Source organism: Myxine glutinosa, chromosome 8, assembly GCF_964187855.1.
Source record: "Myxine glutinosa chromosome 8, kmMyxGlut1.1, whole genome shotgun sequence".
In the NCBI taxonomy this organism is placed as follows: domain Eukaryota; kingdom Metazoa; phylum Chordata; class Myxini; order Myxiniformes; family Myxinidae; genus Myxine; species Myxine glutinosa.
In genome coordinates, this window is record NC_136268.1 from 85929224 (window position 1) to 85954223 (window position 25000).

The window sequence follows — 25000 nt, forward strand, 5'->3', positions numbered from 1 at the left end:
TTATATATATATATATATATATATATAAGTGTGTGTGTGTGTGTGTGTGTGTGTGTGTGTGTGTGTGTGTGTGTGTGTGTGTGTGTGTGTGTGTGTGTGTGTGTGTGTGTGTGTGTGTGTGTGTGTGTGTGTGTGAGTAGTGTAATAATGTTGCTTCTGGGACACCTCCGTTTAACATGGGAAATCCCTATCTAATGTCATTTACCCCCTTGTCTTTTTCAAAAATCATAAACACCTCTATTTCTCCCACCCTCATCTTTATGAACCTTTTGTCTGTAGTACCTATCCTTAATGTTGTTCATTAGACCACTCAAACACTACAAATATTTGTTTTCTCTTATAGACCTATCATCCTTCTTCTACATATCATCTGGCAGATTAATCTTTGACCCATTCACTTCCATATTGCCCCTAAACACCTATATTTCTCTCACCCTGTTCTTTACGAACCTTCTAACCTTTTGACATGCTATCCTTATTCATTAGACCACTTAAACACCTGTGATCCTTCTGACCTTATGGACCTTTTAACCTTTTACTCTTAATATCATCTGGTGAATATAACCCACTCAAACAACGACCCTACAAATATTTGTTTATGCGTGGGAAATAATTTAATTCTCTTGCCACTCTCTTCACCATCTAATATATTAACAAAAAATATGTTTGAGTTTGGTTCTTTATTAAGATATTTTAACTGAGCTAAGATAAAATGGTAAACCTCCCTCAATGTTCTTGTTTGAGCACCTCCAGTGCCACATACCATTTTTAAATTAAAGTATTTATTTTCCTGACAACCATCAAAGTTTTCCGTCCACTCAAAAATATTTCCATCTTTTTTACCCAATTCACCGGTATTTAAATTAATTCTCTTATTTGTTTTGTGAATTTTTTTACCAGTTGCCTTTTCAATTATACCTATTTGATATTTTTCACATTCATTATGTTTTCCATTTATATACCAAGGTTGATTACACCTCCACTCTTTAGTCTGGTTGATACTTGGTTCTATCATTTATATAATAGTAAAAAAGGCGGCGGTAGCCCGTTAAAATCCCCAACCCCCCCTTTTTAACTTATCACTTATATATATCTTATCACTTATGTATATCTTATCACTTATATATATCTTATCACTTATATATATCTTATCACTTATATATATCTTATCACTTATATACTTATATAACCATAAGGGAGACTATCAATTCCATTTTCTAAAATAAACCTCTTATCATCAAAAGCCCCCAATGCTTTCTTATTCACCTCTTCTGAATATAATTGATGTTTATAACTTCTTATTCCATTAATCTTTCTAAACTCTTCTTTCTTTGTTGTTAAACAGTTATAATAATCCTTAAAGTTTATTGTTTCTTTAATGACATTTTTCTTTACACCTTTTAATTTCTTATCAGTTTTTTCAACGTTATTCACAATGTATTTATAAGCATAAGCCTTAGACCTCAATCCCACAAATTCACTCATGACATTTCCTCCTAATTCATCCTTGAACTTTCCAATCACCTTTTTATTTTTAGAAGAGAACAACTCACTCTCTGGACTGTAATTACTCGTGTCATAGATATTAATGTCTCTTTTCATGTCTGAATAAACATCGTTGGTATTAATTTTCAAAATAAAACTATCTGTATCCATATAAAGTAGATTAACATCATTTTGATATTTCTTCCTCAAGTTATTATAAAAGTAATCATACATTAATGACTTTGATAAATCAAGAATTGTTGTCCCAATATAAATAGGTTTGTTCATTTCAATACTCTCTTTAATCAAATGGATCGCACAAAAGTTCTCAGTAAAGACCTCAGCTCGAGTAAAACTCGGTCTATTAATTAATTTTGATGCTTGTTCCCAAGATGTTGATAATCTGATATTTTGTCTTTTCCTCACATTCTCCATAGTCTTACCAAAGACCGCATTATTCATCAATTTATAAAAGTCTTTCTCAAAATCTGTTTTTGACTCTGTTCTTCTTTGTGTATTAAAATCAATGTACCCCTTTAACCAATGACTTTGATTGAACTTTAGAACCCTATGGATCTTCTCTACTCTTAGACCTTTTGATAAATATTGTCGCAAATTTCTTTGGTGTAGAACATAATTTTTCTTGTTATATAATGTAGTAAGTAATTTTTCTGTTGATTCACCTATATCAAACGATCGTTGATAATCACTCAACCATTCTTTCTTTGGACTTTCTTTCTCACAAGCAAATGGGAGATCTTTGTGTAGGTTATGGAGTTCCTCTGGATATTTTAAATCAATTTCAAAATAATAACCAACTTTTTCTTCATCCAATTCTTTTTGTGTAGAGATACATACATCTTGTAAAACGTTTTTGTAGTCTTTTTCCTTTACCCATCTAAGTTTTCCATAAGGAAGAGCCTGAGACATTGCCCAGCCATACAGGTTGTTTGCGTCATAGTACATCAAGTAAGAACTCTCTTTCGTTGGATCATAATTTGGAAGATATTTGTTATTTGCTTTTGCGTATCTACTCGAGCAGACTTGTGAAATTCCACCTCTTTTTGCCTTTTCAATCATCAAAAGCATATCAACATCGGTTATCAAATCCAAATCTTGTTTTGTCATTTTCAACATCGCACTCCAGGCCAATCCAGGTGCTGTGTAGTAGTGAGCAGGATCCAATCCATATCCAGTGCGACAAACAGATCTAAAGGCTTCAAATACATCGGCCAATAAAAGCACATCAGTTTTGAGATACAAATCGTGATACTCGCCAAGATTCCTGATGTTATATTTTTCCCAAACATTTTGTGCGTGTACATAATCTTTATCAGATATATTACTGTTGTTTAATTTGTTATAGAAATTTTCTTTTGAAGGAAGTTGTGTTTCATTGAATCTCTCAAATGAGTCCATATAGTCATAGGGGTAAATTCCCTTTTGTGTTAGAAAATCTTTATCTAAAAAATACTCTGAAAGACATGGAAACTCTTTTAGATTTTGAACCAAGTTAACCAATGGACTTGCCATGAATTTAAATGTATCAAGAAATCTGATATGAGTAATAGGAGATGTGTGAATTGTTTTTGTGAATGAAATGTATTTCTGATCCGTGTTTGGAATTGCTGAGATACTTCCAGAAGTCTTTGAGAGTTCCTTGATAAATAGATGTGTATCATAATGAGCGTTGTTATGAAGAAAGACAGGAATGAAAGAGGGGAGTTGATAATTAATATTACAACTTTGATGAGCCAGACCTCTATATTTACCAGTGAGATGACAATGGTCTCTAACCTTTAGACCTTTACCAATTTTCTCCTCACAAATATGACAGACATTGTTTTTTATAAATTCCCTTTTTTCTTTACTTGTTAAGGACATTGGTTTATTGGTTTCTCTCATTATCTTGGTTAATCGAACACAGTCTTTTTCTAGTCGTTTCACAAACTCCTCTGGGGTATTTGAGCCTCTATACATCTCTAACTTGTTATATTTATCACCAACGGATGATTTGATATAATAACAAAAACCACAAGGAGTATGTTTTTGATATTTATTTGTGTATGATTCTTTTGGATCTTGAGAAGCAGTATCAATTTTTTCTAAAATACTTTCAAAATCAGCATATATAACAAATGGATGTTTGATCTTTTTATTTTCATCTTTGAATGTGATCTTTGAGCCTTCTTTAGGCATATTGATTACCGTTGATTTATGTTCGCCACAATAATTTGAATGTTTATCTAATCTTTCTTGTGAATTGAAGAAGTTAAGACAACGCAAACAAATATATATTTTATTTGTTCTCTTACAGACTTGTGGTTTTATTAATTTAGCAATATCTTTGATGTATGTATAATGTGAATTTTCGTCTGAATTAAAATATAGAAGATTAATATGAGTTTGTTTACAATTGTCAGAAAGCTTTAAAACCTGAATGTTGTTTGTTTCTGTTAGACCATAAACATTAACTGATAAATTATTCATCTTTTCAAATTTAGGAATATCATTTAAAGTCATCGGAAACTTTAGATCTTTCGTATTTAATGTATTCTCATATTTTTTATAATGAGATACTCTTTCATCATGAAAATGTGGAGGATGTAAGTGTGCTAAAATAGACCAGAGAAAACATTTATTGTCTTTATTTTTGATATTGATAACTGCTTTTCTATTTTTGATAACACTGGGTAAATCAATGTAAGAAGAAGCTTTTAGAGGATCTGATTTAAGAATATGAATGTCTATGTAAATAATTTTTCCTATATTGAATCCACTTCCTACGATTGAATTATCCACATCTTGCTCTTGTTTAATAAGTTCATCATAGACTCCTGATGTTTTAAAATCTTGATATGAAGATATAAAGTGTGGCTCAGTTCTCATGTATGGTGCATCTATAACTCCTTCATCCTTTGTCATTTCTAATTTTACTCCCATATAAAATTTAAGTGGTTTCATTTCCTTTAGTGTTTTTTCAATCAACGTTTGAACAGCAGGTTTAACTATTTCTACAGCATCAACTATAGACTCTGGTTCAGGAGGTTTGAAGTTAAAGACTCTTATTTTAATATGTCCTTTGAATGCTCCATCAGAGTTTTTAGTTGTGATAAAATTTGATAAATGTAGATTTGTTTTAAGATGTATTTTGAAGCCTTTCTTGAGGATATTTTTATTACATGTAGAACAGTGTTTTGTTTCAGGTGGAAGAGGGGAAAGTTTGTTTAAAATGTTGTATGTATGTTTTGCGGTGAGAATATGTTGTTTATAATATTTTACTTCCTTCTCGCAAGTATCACAATAAACCATATTTATAGCGTGAGAAAACGTGGTGTTTTATATATATCACTGTGCTTAAAATAAAACACTTTTGAGCTTTACAGCTCCGTTTTATATATATCGCTGTGCTTAAACTAAAACACTTTTTCACTCAGAATCATCTAAGTCATAACTATCACATGAATACTCAGAATCATACTCAGAGTCATCAATAAAGCTACTCTCATAACTATCATTTGAGCACAAACTATTAGTATCATAACTATCATCTGTGTTCAATGAAATACTATCATCACCATCGTCCGAGTTCAATGAAATACTATCATCACTATCGTCCGAGTTCAATGAAATAGTAAAATCTTCACTGCTGTAATGACTCATATTTAATTAGCAGAAAAAACCTTTCCATCTATACCAATATACTTTCTTTCATTAACGGATTCAATCTCTACATTTTTAATATCAAAAGTTATCTTTAAATAATCTCTAACTATCATAGAACGAAATGACATTTCACCAGAAATATTAACATCATTCATTTTACTTAGATCTACACCCTTTGGATTATTAAAGAAAATACAAATGTCTCCTCTAGAATTATTAATGGTCTTATCATTCTTTTTCAAAGTATCGTGGTCAATCACTTTTTCAAGCTTTGAATAAATTGCCAGGAGTAGAGGAGAAACTTTTGTTAGATTTACTTTAATGGATGTCTTTCCAGGTATAGTTAGAGCTCTTCCTTTAAATGAAATAGAGGGGCTCATGTTATTTTCCATAACTGGTTTTACCCAAAAATTTCCATATTTATCTTTGTTCAATTTAACATCTTTGACATATTTTTCTATATCTTCCACCGAAGTAGAGATTGATTGAAATTTGTCTTTTGTGCTTTGAAACATTGTATTTATTAATGAATAAACTTGCGTTTAGTTTAAGTAAAAATTTACTATATAAATATGATAAGTTCTGAAGGATATTTAGAATTTCCAGACTCTCCATATGATAAATTAGAGAATTGTCCAGCTTGTGATAGAATAGGGCTTAATAATGAGGGTTCATATAAACAATGTTTATTCTGTGATTATATTCTAATTAATGATAATAAGAAATATAAAAAAACATATAACTCTTTTAAATTAGAACCAAAAATGAATTACTTTACAAGATTAATAAGAGAGATGAATGTTAAGCATTATGGTGATAATACACCATTTCTTACAAGGAAAGAGACTCTTTGTATTGAGGAAATGTATAAGGGTTTAATGATATTTATTATTCAAAATAATTTTAATGGAAATGTTAATACAAGATACTATATAAATAAAATAATGAATTATTTTGAAATTAAACCCGAACTCAGGATAAAATATAGAGTTTCTAAAATAGCTCAAAAAAAGTTAGATGACTTGTTTTCCAAATATATAAATGAATGATTTTTTACCCGTTTGGGAAAATAAGATAAAGTTTAATAACCATAAAAACATTCCAAATTCATTGAGATGTCTAATAGTTGGTTCAAGCGGATGTGGGAAAACCTGTTTACTTTTAAAGATGCTCCTTGGTCCTAATTTTTTAGATTATGATAATTTAATAATTTTTACAAAGTCAAGTTTTCAACCCGAGTATCAACTACTCTCACAGGGTTTTAATGCAGGTCTTAAAAAGGAAGACATTATCGGTTTATTTAAACTTCAAAACAAACTGAATGATTATAATATTGAAGATATAATACAATTATTTTGTGATACACAGAAATCAAAATCGAAACCCATAACTTGTATTCTCAGTGATAATACGGATGATATACCTTCACCTCAAGATTTAGATAAATCAAAAAAGAACCTCATCATCTTTGATGATTGTGTTAATGAGAGAAACCAAACAGTAATGGATAGCTACTATACAAGAGGGAGACATTCTTCTTGTAATTGTATATATCTTAGTCAATCATATTTTCAACTCCCTCGACGCTCAATAAGAAACAATGCCAATACTTTTATTTTATTTAAGTTAAATTCAATAGATGTAAATAATTTTTGGAGAGATAATTGCTCTACGTTATGTAGTAAAAAAGAATTTGAAAATTATATGAAACACACGATTGGAAAATATAAATATATTGTTGTGAAACAAGATGAGATACTAAATGATATTTTTCAATAAATAAATACAGAAAATGAATACCGAAGAAAGAGAAAGAAAGTTTAAGGAACATCAACAATTAGTTTCAAAAGTTGTTAAACAACAGGAAGAGATAAAGAAGAAACGGAGACAGAAACTAACTGGTGAAGAAGCCTTTGAAAGAAAACAAGAGAAATTCTTTAAACCACTTTTGAAAACTCAACACTCACCTACAGTTCCCACGGTAGAATTTACTCCGAAAAAACTTCAAATGCTCAAAGATTTTAGTCAGATAACAAAACAAGAACTTGGTGAATTAGAATATGATGACGAGGGATTATTTCGGAAACTTGAGCAGGTAAATCAACCCCCTAATTATGTTGTGGAAGCTCTTCAAAACAATGAATATTCGGCGGGTTCAAAAACCAGAGCAGGTCTCATTCCAACAGAAGAACCAGCAGTGTTTCATCTTGTGGAAGAAAAGGTATTGATATTTAATGATGAATTGATGTTCTTGAGTTCTACTCAACCAAATGTTAAATTAACTCCAAGATTAATGTTTCTTCTAACAAACCCCGGATTCAGCGGTTCCAAATATTTTGAGGAACCACTTGATATGGAAAGAGAGGAAGATAGGGTATATATTGAGTTGTTAAATGCACTTGATTATGGAGTTTCTGTTGCTGGTAAAAGTAAGAAGAATGAGAAGGAGAAACATATTATTGATGCTTTAAGTAAACTTGGTTCAGGTGTTAGTTTTCTTCCAAATGACCCATCACAATTAGTTAATAGGCTATTATTGTTGTTAGGTAGTAAGAAGGCTGGAAACAACAATTGTTTTAATGAATCCTCAGCCATTTTAGATCAGTTGATGAATATGAAAATAATTAATAAATGTCAATACAAAGATATTTTATTAGATATTAAATAAGATGAGAAGCACAATTCTTAGTTTTAATTTCACAACGAGCGATTACACAGCTTCATTCCCTTACCCACTACAACTTGACCCCCTTACCTCATATGAGGCATCTTTATTGTCGATGGAAACTTATAATACCTTGTTTAATATCACAGAGAAAAACAGCAAGTTTAGTTATAATCCAGGAAGTGGATATAAAACTATAACTGTTTCACCTGGAGCTTACGAGATTTCTCAAATATCTTCAGAAGTCTCTCGCCTTATGAAAGAAAAAGGTGATGAACCAAAAAATATTGTAATAGATATTCAAAAACACACTTCAAAATCAACTATTAAACTTAAAAATAATTATAAAGTTGATTTCACGATTGAAAATTCGTTTAGAGAGCTATTGGGTTTCTCTTCAAAAAAGATTGAAAATAACGGGACGTTTTACAGTGATAATGTTATCCAAATATCCTCCGGTATAAATTCAGTATTAATTCATTGTGATTTGATTGATGGTGCTTATAACGATGGAATAAGAACAAATACAATATTTTCATTCAGTGCATACTCAACCCCGATTGGTTATAAATTTAATATGGAACCAAAAAATCTTGTCTATTTACCTGTGTCAGGAAAAACCATATACAGAGTAAATTTTAGGATAACCGACCAAGATAATCGTATGATATCCTTTAATGATGAAATTATATCCATCAGAATTCACCTACGTGAAGTTTTTCAATAAATAAATAATGGTTATTGTGAGAAAACACGAGTTGGGAAAATATAAAATAATTACAGGGGAGGGCATGTTCCTTTCACCAGACTATACAAGGTATGTGGGTAGAGGATACTATAAACCTAAGAGACAACGAGGTGTAGGTCATCAATTTCGAAATAAAGGAGATGGGATAATTGATACTCTAATGGGTATTGGTTCAACCATCCTTAAACATAAAGACCTAATTGGTTCAACTGCTTCTGCCGTGGGCTCCGTTGCGGGTGCTATAAAGAGTATAAAAGATGCTCAAAAGGAGTCTCATAAATTACAAGCAATCAAAGAAATAAAAAAAGGTAAAACTCAACTATCTTCACAAGAACGACAAAAAATCATTAAAATACTTGGGTCAGGGTTTCAACAATTTTAATGCTATATAAATACAAGTATGGAAGCGATTGATAGTATCTATGATTTGGATGATACGATTATCATTTCAAACTCCACTAAAAAGGAAGACTATTTTAAGGTAAATGCTATAACAGGAACAGACTGGAATTCAAACGGAACAAAAAGTTTTGAAATAAATAATCAACAAACTTACTTGAATATAGCTGATAGTTTCTTGCTGTGTAAATTTAAATTCACTAAGGCTGCGAATAATACTAATGCTACACTCGTAAATGATTTCTTCTGGAAAATGTTTGACAGTGTCCGCCTGTATATTGGAACACAAGAGGTTGAAGCGGTTGATTATGTCTCTGCTACATCTGAAATGATGAAATTTACACTATATTCGTTTAGTGATAGAATGGGTAAGGGAGCTGTTGAAGGTTTTATTCCTGATATGTCAACGGGTACAAACGCAGACCCTGGTTATAGTCAAAGGAAGTCAATGTATAATGATGAAACAAAAGCAGTGAATAGTTTTACCGTAGCAGTACCTCTTAAAGGTATATTTGGATTTTGCGATTATGATAAAGTTTTGTATGGTCTTAAAATTAGATTTCAACTACAAAGGAATGATAATGTAAATAGGTTGCTTTTTGGGGATGAAAATGCTTTTGGAGACAACAATAAATTTGTTATTAATGATTTGTGTTGGTATATCAGTGAATATACTCCTAATCTTAAAACGGAAGAGATGTTAAATAGAAGACTTAACTCAAAGAAACCGCTAAATGTATCATACCTTAAAAGAAGATGTCAACACGTTAAACTGGAACACACTACCTACACTTGGAATTTGGGTGTTCTTCAAGGAAAGCCACGATACCTCTGGCTCATTTTTAAAAAACCAGATGGAGAGGACGGTACTAATAAGAATAATGCGCTGAGTGATAATGCTAAGGTGAAACAACTTCGGGTTTCTCTTGATGGCACATTTTATCCGCGAGATAGATTGGAAATTGATTGGGAAAAAAATGATTATGCGGAAGCCTACAAGTCCTACCAAAAGGTGTGTGAAAGTAATGGTAATAATGATCCTATTTTGGATATGGTTGCGTTTCAAAAACTTTATACAATCTACGCAATTGACCTGAGTTCTCAAAAGGAAACTATAAAGTCTAATCGAGTGGATACTTCTCTATACATTGAAAGAGGGGAGAATGAAGAAGTTGATGCTTATTGTTTGCTTTTGGAGGAAACAGAATTACAGATTAATACAGATAATGGTGTTATGATTAATATCACATAGGTTTTTTCTCATAAATAAATGGTTGGGGTATATGTTAATCAAATCAATCTTAATAAATTAACATCTTGTATTCAAAATCAAAAGCCTTGTATTATTAATGTTAATACAATTCAAAGAAAAGGAGCTGTAAGAATTGATGTTTTACTCACACACACACAAGTAAAAACACTAAATGATGTTGGATCACTTAAAATTAAAATGACGAAACCTATGTTAAAGAAATATTCAATAGACGAGTCAAGAGGAGGATTTCTCCCGTTTCTAATTCCTTTATTTGCTGGTTTAAGTGCGGCGGGAGCATTGACTGGTGGTATTTCAGCAGCGGTAAAAACTGCTAACGAAAGGAAGGCACAACTAAAAGCTCAAAAAGAATTGGAAAGACATAACAAGGAGTTGGAGAAACAAATTAGTGGAAGTGGTGTAATTGTAGATTTTGCTCAAAAACTTGAAAGTCTACCTGATAAAGCTAGATTGTTGGTTGGTGATATGCTTTCCTCTATCGCTCAAGCGGGTGTTAAACTAACTAAACGGGGTAATGGATTGTATCTTTCTCATAAATAAATGGATAAATGGTTTAAACAATTTGGAAAGAATACAACGTCAAATATAGAACTAGCCAAGTATTGTAAAACACTAAAAATTGATAATGTGGTAATCTGTATGAGAGATGAATTAATACATATAAATAAGAATACAAAGAATATTATTATGAATTTAGACACACAGAATGGTTCTCATTGGGTTTGTATTCATAATAGTCAGGATAAATATTATTTTGATAGTTATGGTATGCCACCACCTGTTGAAGTAATACAATTCTTACAGAATGGTGTTTATCAAACATTTCAAGTTCAAGAAATTAATTCTAAATGTTGTGGTCAATTATGTTTATATGTATTATTTCAACTCAACAATAATGAAAAGTTTTATGATATCATTTTTAATCTAATATAAATGACTTATGTTGGAAAAGATGGTTCTATCTTTGGAAAATCCTCTCAGGATATTGATTTATCAAATTATTATACAAAGGCACAGGCTGAACGACAAAAATATAGTGTAAGTAAAAATATTAATATGAAGAATACTTATAAATTAATCAATTATCCAAACCCTACAGATGCGAATGACTTAATTAGATTAAGTGATTTATCACAATATATATTTTTAAAGAAAACAGCACGTTTTGTGAAAGAAGTAAAATTTACAACCACAACACCTGGTTATACTGACCATACACCTTTCCTCATTGAATTTAACTACCTGCTTACAATTGAATTTTATAAAGAAGGACATTTAGTTAATATGCGAATTAATAAATGGGGGTATGATATGCCTGATTTAGGGTATAATTGGTCTTTTTCAATAAACATAGAAGACCTACATGATTTAAATCAGTCTCGTAAAGAAGAATATTATCCACTTGGTGAAGATAAGGATTTATGTGGAAGTACAATTAGTAAACAACAAATACGTGATTTTAAGAAAATAAAAATATATGATAGTATAGCGATGGTTCGCATGACAAAGAAGGAAGGTAATGAGATAAGGATAGAAAGCCGAGGAATACAAACCGATTTGGTAGTGGGAAGATGGGGTGGTATTACCTGTCATAATATTAATCTCACATATATTTCTGATACATAAATGGCAGGAAGAAGACTACAAGAGAATTATAATTTTTGTATTCAAGGATACCTACAAGAAAAGGGTGCTCGGTATTACATACCTTATGATTTGGAGCATATACATGGGAATTTTGTCATAAAAAACTGGCCTTATACTGATATTGTTAAACCCACAAATAGAGACTTGTTTAAAATATTAAATAAAAATGAACTTCTCAAAGTTATGAAATATAAAACTCTTTTAGAAATCGTCAACAAATCTTATTGGTATCCTATTATGAGAAAAATAATTATAGATACAAGAATATCTCAAAATCCAGATGAGTATATGTATAATATTCTTTGGGGTTCAAACTCAAGGGTAGCAAGGGATGAGGAAGGAGTTGAAGAAGAGAAGGAGGAAAGAGAGAAAAAGGAGAAGGAGGAAAGGGAGAGGGAGGAGAAGGAGGAGAGGGAGAAAAAGGAGGAGAAGGAGGAGAGGGAGAAAAAGGAGAAGGAGGAAAGGGAGAAAAGGGAGAAGGAGGAAAGAGAGAAAAAGGAGAAGGAGGAAAGGGAGAGGGAGAAAATGGAGGAGGAGGAGAGGGAGCAAAGAGAGAGGGAGGAAAAATATAAAAAGATGGAAATCACTGAGATTCATAAAAGATTGAGTGTATTAAAGCAAATAAATCAATCTCAACGCACCGAAGAGGAAATTAAAGAATTAACAACTCTTATGAAGATAATGGTTTCAAAAATAAGAACGTCAATGTCTTCAATTTCAGAGATTTAAACGAGAAAGTGGTGAAGAAGAAGAAGAAGAAGAAGGAAAAGATTATGTGATTGATGATGTTGGTGTCATTGACTTTAGTTAGTTTTTATTTGTAAATAAATGGAGGAGAGAGTGAAGGCATTCCTTAGGATTCTTTATGTTTTAAAAATAAAGATTGAAATGTATATGTTGAAAACCAAAAAGGTTTTGATACTCTGTCGGAATTTTTCTGATAAATAAATATGAGTTATTGTCTCAAATGTAAAAAGAAAACTAAATCTAAAAATATCTCTTATGTTAAAGCTAAAAATAATAGAGTTTATCAAAAAGGAATATGTCAAGTATGTGGCTCTAAAAAGTGCCAATTCATCTCTCCTAAAAGAGGAGGAGACATACAAAAGTTTCTGTCAGGAAGTAAATTTACAACAACTGGAATTCCAGGGGAATTACACCTTCCAGGGTATTCTTTCTGTGGTCCAGGAACAAACTTGGATAAAAGATTAGATGAGGCTGACAATCCTAAACCTTGGTCTAAACCTACAAATAGGGTTGACGAAGTGTGTATGAAGCATGATATTGCTTATGGGAAAACCACTACGTTGACTGAAAAACATAAAGCCGACAGCGAAATGTTGTATAATTTGTCTTTGATACAAAATCCAACGTTGAGAGAGAAAGTTGATAGGTTTATTGTGAGAAATTTGATAAATGCTAAATTGAAACTTGGTCTTGGTTATTCCTCAAAAAACTATTAGGCTCTAATGATGCCATCAAGACTGAGGAGCTTTTGGCTGAAGAATTACACAAACCTATAATCACAAAGTTTAAAAGAAGGAAGGTTTATTCTAAATACACTGACCACATATGGTCCGCTGATTTAATTGAATTGAATAATGACAGGGGATACAGGTATGCTTTAACCGTTATTGATTTGAGGAGTAGATTTGCCTGGGTTGTCCCTTTAAAAAATAAAAGGGGTGATACTTTAATGTTAGCCTTTAAGCTAATATTTGATCGGGATAAAAGGAAACCAAAGAAGTTATGGACTGATGAGGGAACAGAGTTCTATAACAAAATATTCATGAAATTTCTTAAGGGGAAGGGTATTAAATTATACAGCACCTTTAATGAAGGAAAGGCAGTTGTTATTGAGCGTTTTAATCGTACTTTAAAAGAGAAATTATATAAAAAATTCACACAACTCGGTTCTCAAAAATGGGTGTATTTAATTCAGGATATTGTAGATAATTACAATAATACAGTTCATTCATCAACACAATCAAAACCATCAGAAACATTTACAAAATTAGAATATGAAAAGGAGATTAATTTGAGAAAGCCCAAGTTTAAAGTTGGTGATATTGTAAGAATATACAAATGGAAAAGTCATTTTGAGAAAGGTTATACACAAAAATGGACTCGTGAATTATTTAAAATCATTGATGTAATGGATACAGTCCCTTGGACCTACAAATTATATGATTTAAATGGAGAAGAAATCTTGGGTTCATTTTACTCACAAGAATTACAAAAAACACAAGTAAGCAGATAATACCCTTGAAAATAATAAATAAATAAATAAAATGTAATGGGGATACGTTTTTAAATCTGTGAACCCCAAACACAGAATCCCACAACTTTTTAGTTGGGGCTTAACTTTTGTGTGTGTATAATGGGGATACGTTTTTAAATCTGTGAACCCCAAACACAGAATCCCACAACTTTTTAGTTGGGGCTTAACTTTTGTGTGTGTATAATGGGGATACGTTTTTAAATCTGTGAACCCCAAACACAGAATCCCACAACTTTTTAGTTGGGGCTTAACTTTTGTGTGTGTATAATGGGGATACGTTTTTAAATCTGTGAACCCCAAACACAGAATCCCACAACTTTTTAGTTGGGGCTTAACTTTTGTGTGTGTGTGTATGTGCGAGTGAGTCATAATAATATACAAACCCTAACCCAACCCAAGCCCTAACCCAACCCCATCCCTAACCCAAACCCATCCCTAACCCAACCCATCCCTAACCCAACCCCATCCCTAACCCAACCCCATCCCTAACCCAACCCCATCCCTAACCCAACCCCATCCCTAACCCAACCCCATCCCTAACCCAACCCCAACCCTAACCCAACCCCATCCCTAACCCAACCCCATCCCTAACCCAACCCATCCCTAACCCTCACATTCAAAATCCCAACCCTAACCCAATCCCATCCCTAACCCAACCCCAACCCTAACCCTCACATTCAAAATCCCAACCCTAACCCAACCCATCCCTAACCCAACCCCATCCCTAACCCAACCCCATCCCTAACCCAACCCCAACCCTAACCCTCACATTCAAAATCCCAACCCTAACCCAACCCCATCCCTAACCCTCACATTCAAAATCCCAACCCTAACCCAACCCCATCCCTAACCCTCACATTCAAAATCCCACCCAAACCCTAACATAATCTTTCTTTTCTTCTTTTTTAAATACGTATTTCTTTTTTTTTTTTTCCTCTTCCTCCAATTCTGTCTTTCAAGGCTTTTAAGTTTGAAGAAGTAGAAATGGGAAGAAAGAATTTTCCAGCATTTTCTTCCTCGAACTTTCTTGATATTGCTTAAATCAAGCGTCATTAAATAAAGAACATTGTTCATTGCTTTAGAATCCAAAGAGTCTCCAAGAGGAACCCCACAGGTAGAGTCTCCAAAATAAAACCAACTTTCCAAGTTCCCAAGGTATAACCACATTCCTGTTGAGCCTCCAAGATAGGTATCACATTCCGAGTCATCAAAACAAAACCCCCATTCCGAGTCTCCAAAACGAAACCAGTTTTCAAAGTCTCCAAGGTAAAACTCTTTTCCTAATTTTATGAAATTTAGTGAGTCTCCAAGGTAGGCTCCACAGTTAGAACCATCTAGGCAAACCTCATAATTTGTTTTTCCCAAATTTAGTGAGTCTCCAAGGTAGGCTCCACAGTTAGAACCATCTAGGCAGACCTCATAATTAGTTTTTCCCAAATTTAGTGAGTCTCCAAGGTAGGCTCCACAGTTAGAACCATCTAGGCAGACCTCATAATTTGTTTTTCCCAAATTCAGTGAGTCTCCAAGGTAGGCTCCACAGTTAGAACCATCTAGGCAAACCTCATAATTTGTTTTTCCCAAATTTAGTGAGTCTCCAAGGTAGGCTCCACAGTTAGAACCATCTAGGCAGACCTCATAATTAGTTTTTCCCAAATTTAGTGAGTCTCCAAGGTATAACTCTTTGGCTGGGTCATCAAGGTAGAACTCGTTCAGTGGGTTTTGTTTTGATAACTCACAATAAGTATCATCATGGTAGAACTCTTTTTCAGGATTTTGTGGATCTCCAAGGTATAACTCTTTGGCTGGGTCATCAAGGTAGAACTCGTTCTGTGGGTCTTGGTTGTTCAAAAGATCTTCAAACAAAAAAATAACTTTATCCCAAGTTGTGTTAAAAGTAGAATTTTCATTTCGTAGCTCAGATACAATTTCCTCCATCGACAAGAGGTTCGAGTCCAGTTCATCAATCTGAAGGTTGAGCGCTACACAGGTAGTAGGACTCCAAGGAATAGCAAAGTTATCCCATTCCATTTCGGCATAGGAGTCCATTCTCAAGTGAAGCAGAAAGCGTGTTTGAAAAAGCCTGTGTGGTCGGTGCCTTTTATAAGAAGGGCTGGGTGTGTGTCATTTCCTGTTGAAATTCCCTGGGCGTGTCTTAACTGGAAATGATGTGATGGAAATTCCCTGAAAATGATGTTATGTATTACCTGGAAATGATACAATGCTGAAGAGTTTATAAAGTGGGTGGGACTTAGCAAAAGTGGGAGGAGCTTAGCAAAAGTGGGCGGGGCTTAGTAAAAAGTGGGCGTGGCTTAACAAAAAGTGGGCGGAGCTTAGTAAAAATGGGCGTGGTTTACCAAAAAGTGGGCGGGGCTTACCAAAAAATGGTATGTGGCACTGGAGGCGCTCAAACAAGAACATTGAGGGAGGTTTACCATTTTATCTTAGCTCAGTTAAAATATCTTAATAAAGAACCAAACTCAAACATATTTTTTGTTAATATATTAGATGGTGAAGAGAGTGGCAAGAGAATTAAATTATTTCCCACGCATAAACAAATATTTGTAGGGTCGTTGTTTGAGTGGGTTATATTCACCAGATGATATTAAGAGTAAAAGGTTAAAAGGTCCATAAGGTCAGAAGGATCACAGGTGTTTAAGTGGTCTAATGAATAAGGATAGCATGTCAAAAGGTTAGAAGGTTCGTAAAGAACAGGGTGAGAGAAATATAGGTGTTTAGGGGCAATATGGAAGTGAATGGGTCAAAGATTAATCTGCCAGATGATATGTAGAAGAAGGATGATAGGTCTATAAGAGAAAACAAATATTTGTAGTGTTTGAGTGGTCTAATGAACAACATTAAGGATAGGTACTACAGACAAAAGGTTCATAAAGATGAGGGTGGGAGAAATAGAGGTGTTTATGATTTTTGAAAAAGACAAGGGGGTAAATGACATTAGATAGGGATTTCCCATGTTAAACGGAGGTGTCCCAGAAGCAACATTATTACACTACTTGTGTGTGTGTGTGTGTGTATATATGTCCTGTGGACAGATGAGACCAAATTAGAATTTTTTGGTTAAGTACATCATCTCTATGTTTACAGAAAACAAAATGAAACCTTCAAAGAAAAGAACACCTACCCTACAGTTAAACATGGAGGAGGTTCAGTGATGTTTTGGGGTTGCTGTGCTGCCCCTGGCACTGGGTGCCTTGAATGTGTGTATGGGATCATTAGATCAGGAGATTGCCAAGGCATTTTGGAGCGCAATGTTCAACCCAGTGTCAGAAAGCTGGGTCTATGTCGAAGGTCATGGGTCTTGCAGCAGGACAATGACCCCAAACACACTTCAAAAAGCACCAGGGAATGGTTCAACACAAAACGCTGGACTGTCTGAAGTGGCCAACAATGAGTCAAGATCTAAATCTCATTGAACATCTGTGGGGAGATTTGAAAACAGCAGTTGGGAGAAGGCACCCTTCAAATCTGGGAGAACTGGAGCAGTTTGCACAAGCAGAGTAGGCGAAACTGGCAGAAGAAAGGTGTAGGAAGCTCATTCATGGCTATAGGAAGTGCTTCACTGCAATTATTTTATCCAAAGGTTTTGGTACCAGATATTAAGTCTAAGGTGTCAATAATTTTGTCAATGCTATTTCTTTTTCTCTTCTCATTTAAAAGGATATATTTAGTTATGAATCAAAAACAAAGGTTCTGTAATATTAACAGTGAGATAAAGAATTGTGGAGGCCAAATACTTTCGTCAATTTCAACTTATTTTAAGAGAAAATTGGCCACGACTGCATCAATTGTAATGTTCATGTGGGGTAGGTAAAAGGATACCATAGGAAAGGTAGCACTGTATAATTGATAGTATGGACTGTGTGACGTAAAATAAATCTCGATGTAATAAGTGGGGAAACTATAGCTTAAGGTTGTTTATGTGTTCTTCACACGGGGGGGGGGGGGGGGGGGAGAGAAAGGCCCGCCCCACGGGAGGTGGAGAATCAGGGCGGTGGGGGGGGGGGGAGGGGGAGGAGGGGGGGAGTGGAGAAAGAGCCATCAGGCCATGCCGGAAGGTCGTGATTGGACCATGGATGTAGGCAGAGCATGCGGTGATTTTGAAGGAGCTTCATGATTGGCTCTACGGAGTAAGTATGAGGAGTGCGCAATATTTTTCTTCGAACAAGACTCGACATTTTGTTCGGTTGGCGTCGTGGAGTTTGTGCACTGTGGAGGAGATCAGTCAGAGAGAGGGTCGACTGCAGCTCTTTTCTTTGGTGGGCTGGAGGCCACGCTGAACATCCCTAAGCGGTGGCAGAGCCTACAAGACAATGTCTTGGCTTCTCACCTCACGTTCGTGGCGCCGTCGAGGACGGCGCCGCCGCCATCTTGTGCCAGATTCCCACTGGAGAGACATCGAACTCTGAGTCTTGGCCCAAGTTGCCAACCTCGCAGAAGTCGGACACGAGCTAAGTGCCGGCAAAAGGGGATTTTATTTTATTGTGTTACTTTTCCCCTGTTTTTGAGTTTTTGAGTCGTGTGGATACGTCTCAGAGTAGAGAATTTTAGTTTACCTAGCCTTTCATTTTTATTGCTGGATTTATTTTCATTAAATCCCTATTGTTGAATTTGTTGTGGTGTTTGCATGTTTTGTGGTTTCAGAATAAACCCGTCTTTTCATTCAGGTAAACGCCTCGCAGCCTTCCATCTCGCATGCGTGAAAACCGGCCACATAATTTGGGGCTGTAATTTTGAATGTCCCTGCCCATGTGTCCAGGGCTGTAACTTTTTTACCACTTAAGCTTTTGTAATGAACTTTTCATAAACTCTTTACTCTGAGAATATGGAGAAGGCAAATTAATAATTTGGTCAAAAGGTCAAAGGTTAGTTGCACAAAAAAATCGTCAATTTTCATTTAATTGACCTGAAATGATTTTTTTTTTGCATATCGGGTCACTGAATTGGTTCACCAAACAAAAGCAGGAAGCCCATTGTTTTTGGGGGTTTTTTTTAGATCAAATGGTCAAAGGCCAATGTTGCATTTAATCGTCACTTTTAATTTGATTGACTTTAATTTTGAGCAGGGTTTGCATTTTGGGTCACTGAATTATATTGCTTTTGAGGTAAAAAGGTCAAGGTCGACTAAAATCATCAATTAAAAAAAAAATGTAAGCTGTTTTTGTCATGTTAAGCATACGGAAGAATAACAAGAAGTCTGAATACAAAGTGGACACGGATGGGCTTTGCATTTTTAGATGCTTTATAGTTAACCTTGTCAGAAGAGAGGGTATTGCATTTGGATTCGTTTGTTTGTTTGTTTGTCCACACAGAATGCGAGTATGTGTATTAATTACATTAGACCCTTTAGAAGCCTAAACCCCATTAAGACACCAACCAAAGGCCCATTAACATCACCAAGACTTTTTTGACGATTTACAACCCTAAAACCCATCCAGACCCTTTAGACCCCTAAAACTCCTAAGATCTTTCAAAACCCCTAAGATCCCATTAAACCCAAAAGCCCTTTAAGACCCTTTAAACCCATTGGAACCCTAACACCCTTGAAGACCCCTAAAGATCCTTTAGACCCCTAAGATCCTTTTGATCCTCTTTGACCCTTTAGAACCACGACAACCCTTTGACTCCTTTCTACCCTTTAGACCTTCACACCTTTCAGAAATATTAATACCCTGTAGACCCCTTTGACCTGAAGACCCTTTTAAGCATTTTAAGACTTTTTAGACCCCCTTCAGACAATTCCAACACGTTGGACCTTAAATTACACCCTTCAACCTTTTAAGACCCTTTAGACGCTTTAGACAATTTCAACCCTTTAGACCTTTTCAGACCTTCCAACCTTGAGACAATTTGAGCTTTACAACTTTTCTGACCTTTAACCTTTACACATTAACAACCAGACCATTTAGACCTTTCATTTGCAATCAACGCCCTTTCCTTTAGTGCATCATTCCATTTCTTTGCCGCACAAACCAAGTCCTGGCAGGGTCTGCAATCCCTGATTGCTCTTTCTTATTTTAAATAGAATAGGAAAGTCAAAACCTGGTGAAAAATAAAAATGGTTTTTAATTTGTACATCGTAATGACAATGACTGACTGAGCTATGAACTGAGGATGAGGTGCAACTGTTGTTGTTGATGACTTACTCAACTGTGAACTGAGGATGAGGTGCAACTGTTGTTGTTGTTTCATATGCAGTCTGTGGCTGCTGGTTGCATCATTATCTGGAAGTGCGGCTGTGCCGCAGCACCTCCACAAGCCTTAGACCATGCAAAAAGTCAAAGACTTGGACTATTGCGAATATCTTGTTCGTAGAGCTTTCTGGATGCCTTTTGTACTGTGTTACTGCATTGTGTTACGGATTCGTCACTTCTGCCTTTGTTGTTATTATATACTTGTAGGATTTCTTTTTGTTTCAGGTAATATTGTTGGTAACATTTCTGTGTGAAAAGGAGATGACTTTAGTAAAAGGTAAAAATAAATGTTTGTGAAGGAAAAAGGAAAACGCGGCAAAGAAACCGGAAGAGGAGATGGGAGGGAGAGGAGACAGACTTACGGCTGAGAGAGACAGCCGTAAGTTGCATCGACGCTGCGAGCGTACTTTTTGATATTGGTCGTGAATGAGTTGAGACTTCCCATGAAAGGGATTGCCCGCAACACCATACTATATTGCGACTGCAATTAAATCTGCGTCTCAGGTTTTATTACCGAGCGTGAGCTATTGTTGGCGGGAAATCAAGAGCCTCCATTACAGGCCGATCGGCCATTTTTTTTCCTCAAAGAGGCCATCCGCCTGGTGCTTCGTGTTTTGTCGTTGGGATTCCCATATCAACATCATTGTGCTAATCGCCGTTGGTTCCCATATCGACTCAATTCCCATATCGACCTCTCACCTCGTATCTCCTCGTTCGCAGCTGTGCCGATAATGGCCTGTTCTTGTCGTTCTTCACCCCTTCACACGACTTCAACCTTCACCACACGTGGGGATTTGTGCACGGACTTTTGGAGTGTTACATTCCACTCACGCTTGGCGTATCGTGAGTTTATTGCTTTGAGAGCATTGGGGAATGATTGTACAATCATAGGTATTGTTCATTTGATGCAAGTGATATTTTTATTGTACTTTCTTCAAGAGTGTTATTATTGTGTATGTGAGAGTTGTGAATACAATTACTTGTTTTGTTCTACACAATTGCCTTGGTGTGGTTTTACCCTGGTTTATTAGAACACTCAAAATAACAAATGTTTCTGCCGTGTTCCCGCTCGAGACTCTGAGGGTCACCGTAACCGGAGTTTGGGGAGGTAACATGTAACAATTGCATAACAAAGGGTTATTGTGTTTTGTAGTATTTGAGTAGAAATGTGTTGTAATTTTGAGGCGGTGACAAGGGCACACAATATAGAAGTTATACAGACTGCACCCACCACACAGACTTTATGGGCTACACAGGGTAAACAAACAGAATTGCCATTTTATAGGTCTGCCTTATGTATTTTTTTAGGTGGACTGACGATAGTGATACTTTTTGTGACTCATACATTTGTTATGGGCTGGAAGGAAGCATAGATGTATGCTTAGTCATTTGTGAAGATAATAAGTTACCACTGGCACAGTGAACAAATTACAAAGTCCTGCCTAAACTGCAGGTAGCAAGTGGTTTGGTCTTCTTGGACATTCCTTGACCCCAGGTTACAATGCTTGCTATCTTTGAGCCGTCTAGCCTGGATTTCAATGTACGTCCAGCTATAAACTTGCCACCCTGTGTGTTTCATAGGCAGGGCGATGCACCAATGTGTGCATTGTCCATTGGAAGGACGCTAAACCAGAAGACCCTGTCTGCCAGGACAAGTTGTTCGTGGATGTGAAAGATCCCACGGAGTCTTTCATGAAGATGATGTGAGTTATCACTGGCACCGTGCACAAATTTCAAAGCCCTGCTTAAACTGCAGGTAGGAAGTGGTCTGGTCTTTTTGGACATTCCTTGACACCAGGTTACAATGCTTGCTATCTTCGAATGAGGTTGTGATCTGGGCAGCAGCTCCTCAACTATAAAGAAATGCACCAGCTAGTTTGCATATCTCATGTAAACAACCATATATTTGATTATGAAGGGCAACCAATTCCACATTTTGATGTTTTATTTGTGGCATTCAAATTTTTAAAAAAAGGATTTGGAAAACATAAAATCTTCAAAGTTTGCCAAATTGTGGATAATTACAAAAATGCATCCAAGTGGAGATTGTTTTTCCGAAGTAGGTCAGGCCACAAAGTAGCTTTCAACTAGGACTGGTTGTACAACAAATATATGATATATACAGAAACATTTGTGATGTTTCCTTGTGACTCCTTATGACATCTTTATTACCTCCACCACCAAAGTTGGACGGAGGTTATGTATTCGCCCTTGTCTGTCTACTTGTTTGTGTGTCTGTGAGCATGGTATCTCACAAAGTTATGGACTATTTAAACCTGGTGGACAGGTAGGGTGTGTGAGAAGGACGAATCGATTCGATTTTGGTGAAGATCCGAATCCGGATCCGGATAAGATTATTTTTAAAGTGATTGTTCACCATTAAGAGGTGTGGCCAAAAATGATATATGTGTCATGATATTTCAAAGGGTTGTGGATTAGTTATGACAAAACTTGGAGGATGATTTGGGTAGATGACAAGAACAAACCGATTCGATTTTGTGAAAGGTTCAGATGCAGATCTGGTCTGGATCAGTTGGATCAGTTGGATACAAAACGTAAACTGATCAGCCTGGCGGAGGCATGCACTCTATCGAGTGTCGTTCTAGTTTAAATCGTTTTTACTTTCATATCTTTGGCATTTTTGATTACAAAATTTAATTAGTAATGTGTCGGTGTCAGAAGCAGTTCTGCTACAAAATTTCTATCCATTAAAAACAGCTGCAGCTTTTTCGAGTGATTGCATTGACAGACAGACAATCCATGAAAATAATATGAGTCTGCATCTGCCAACTTTGAAGAAGTGTTACAAACAAAGGAAATTTTCAATGAGGCTATCTTTGTCTGTTTATTCGAGAAATTATAATGGATTGTCTTATTCGTTTTTGGGGTTTTTTTCTATCAATTTTTTTAATCAAATTCTATCAAAGTTGAAAATTATTCAAGCTCCAAGAAAAAAAAAAATCTCATGGTTTTTTTGTTTCAAGGAAACTTTCCTTACGTTAAGAAAAAATTTTCTAACTAAGAAAATAATTTTTGACAGCGAGTTGTCCATTCATTGACTACTCATTTCCTTTTAGTCGATGTGAATGTACACTGATACACCTTTTTATGGATGGTACGCAGCAGAGGAAGAGACAAGCCCATAGCCGCACAATCGACCCCCCTGCCCCCACCATGGAAAAAGGAATGCTGAGCAACCCACTCAAAGAAACTGAAAATAGCAAGGCGGTCGTAGATCCCTAAAGGGTAGATGATGGTACCTCACACATCAAGGAGTACTTTCTTGGGGGAAGGGGGTGCTGTCCATCCTTCAACCTTTCCCCGGTCATTCACTGCCCTTTGGGCCCATTGGACTATTTTTTTTCCTGCATGTGATTTATGTGCAAGCCTTGAATCATTCTTAGAAAAAAACAAACAAATGTATGCGCCAAGCCATTGTTTTAAAACATGCAGAAAAAGCTTTTCAGAACAGCAGCAATACGTGTTTTCAGGACACAACATGCAAAAGACAATACAAAAGAAAGGAAAAAGAAGAATTAAGGAAGAACTGCTTGTTTTAAAGGGAAGAGGGTATATAAAAGAGCAGAATAATCAAAGAAGGGCACCTCATGCAAGCTGTGGGTGAGAGTTTTCCCGAGGGAACGAAGCCCTGTTGAATGTCGCGCCAGCTTGAGGATGCGGAAGATGCGCATTAGTCGAAGGATCTGGACAACACGCCCGAGATTCTGCCAGGCCGCTCTTCTGAGCAGCAGCGTCACATAGAACGGCAGCACAGACACACCGTCAATAATATTGAGTGGTTGTAGCAAGAACTTTCGAAGGTTGGGTGTTGAGAGCAGGCGTGCCAGGAGCTCCGAGGTAAACCACACAATGCACACGTCCTCCACAAGACCAAGCATGGGGTCTTCCTCCTCTCCACCTCGTTCTTGAAGCTCTTCATGTTCACGCTTCTCATCGAGCATACTGTGCGCACACATTGTGATGATGGAGCACAACACCACACCAAGAGACACCACCATGTATGCCTTGGCCAAGAGAGATGAACCTGGGTTTTCTAGGAGCTCCCAGATATGTTGACGCTGCCGAGCACACCAGCGGTATTGTTGCTGCAGTGGCTCCTTGGTCACAGGTTGTGGTGTTTCTTGTGATCTCTCGTTTGAGCAAGCTGCCTCGGCTAACTCATCGAGTCTTTCTAGGTAACGATAACTGCAGCAGGATGCCACCGAGACATCAGGGAGACCCCAGTACTCTATCTCCTGAGAAAAGGAAAATGCGCACAACTCCTCGAGTACGTGCAAGCGGCCTGTACGGTAGAAATTTAGCACGTGGCGGAAAAGTCCTGGGTGCCGATCGAAATAGAACTCACGGCTCGCCAAGTTGTAGTCATCGCATAGTTCAAGAATGGCTTCCTCAGTGCGACAACCGAGCAGGCGACCAAGGCGAGTCTCAGGGAAGCGGAGTAGCGTGTCTGGGGCCAGGCGTTGGCGGAAGCCTCCGACATTGATGGTGATGTGCTCTTCAGCTTTTGTCGCCCGTTGCACATTGTTCTGCTGTTTTCTGGGCGCTCGACCACGCGCCATGGCCAATGGGTCTATCAGACGACCAGAGGTCGGTCGCTAGCTTTTGG

At 36.0% G+C, this 25000-nt stretch overlaps 1 protein-coding gene across 1 annotated transcript in view; it reads right to left on the reverse strand.

Moving 5' to 3' along the window:
* Positions 1-25000, reverse strand: part of LOC137432660 (delayed-rectifier potassium channel regulatory subunit KCNS3) — a 64085-nt gene that overhangs the window by 37108 nt on the left and 1977 nt on the right. The window contains exon 2 of the mRNA XM_068124751.2: positions 23979-25000. This exon is cut by the window's right edge and continues 32 nt beyond it. Within this exon, the coding sequence (XP_067980852.2) occupies positions 23979-24953 (975 nt within the window). The 5' untranslated portion in view covers positions 24954-25000. The remainder of the gene's footprint in view (positions 1-23978) is intronic.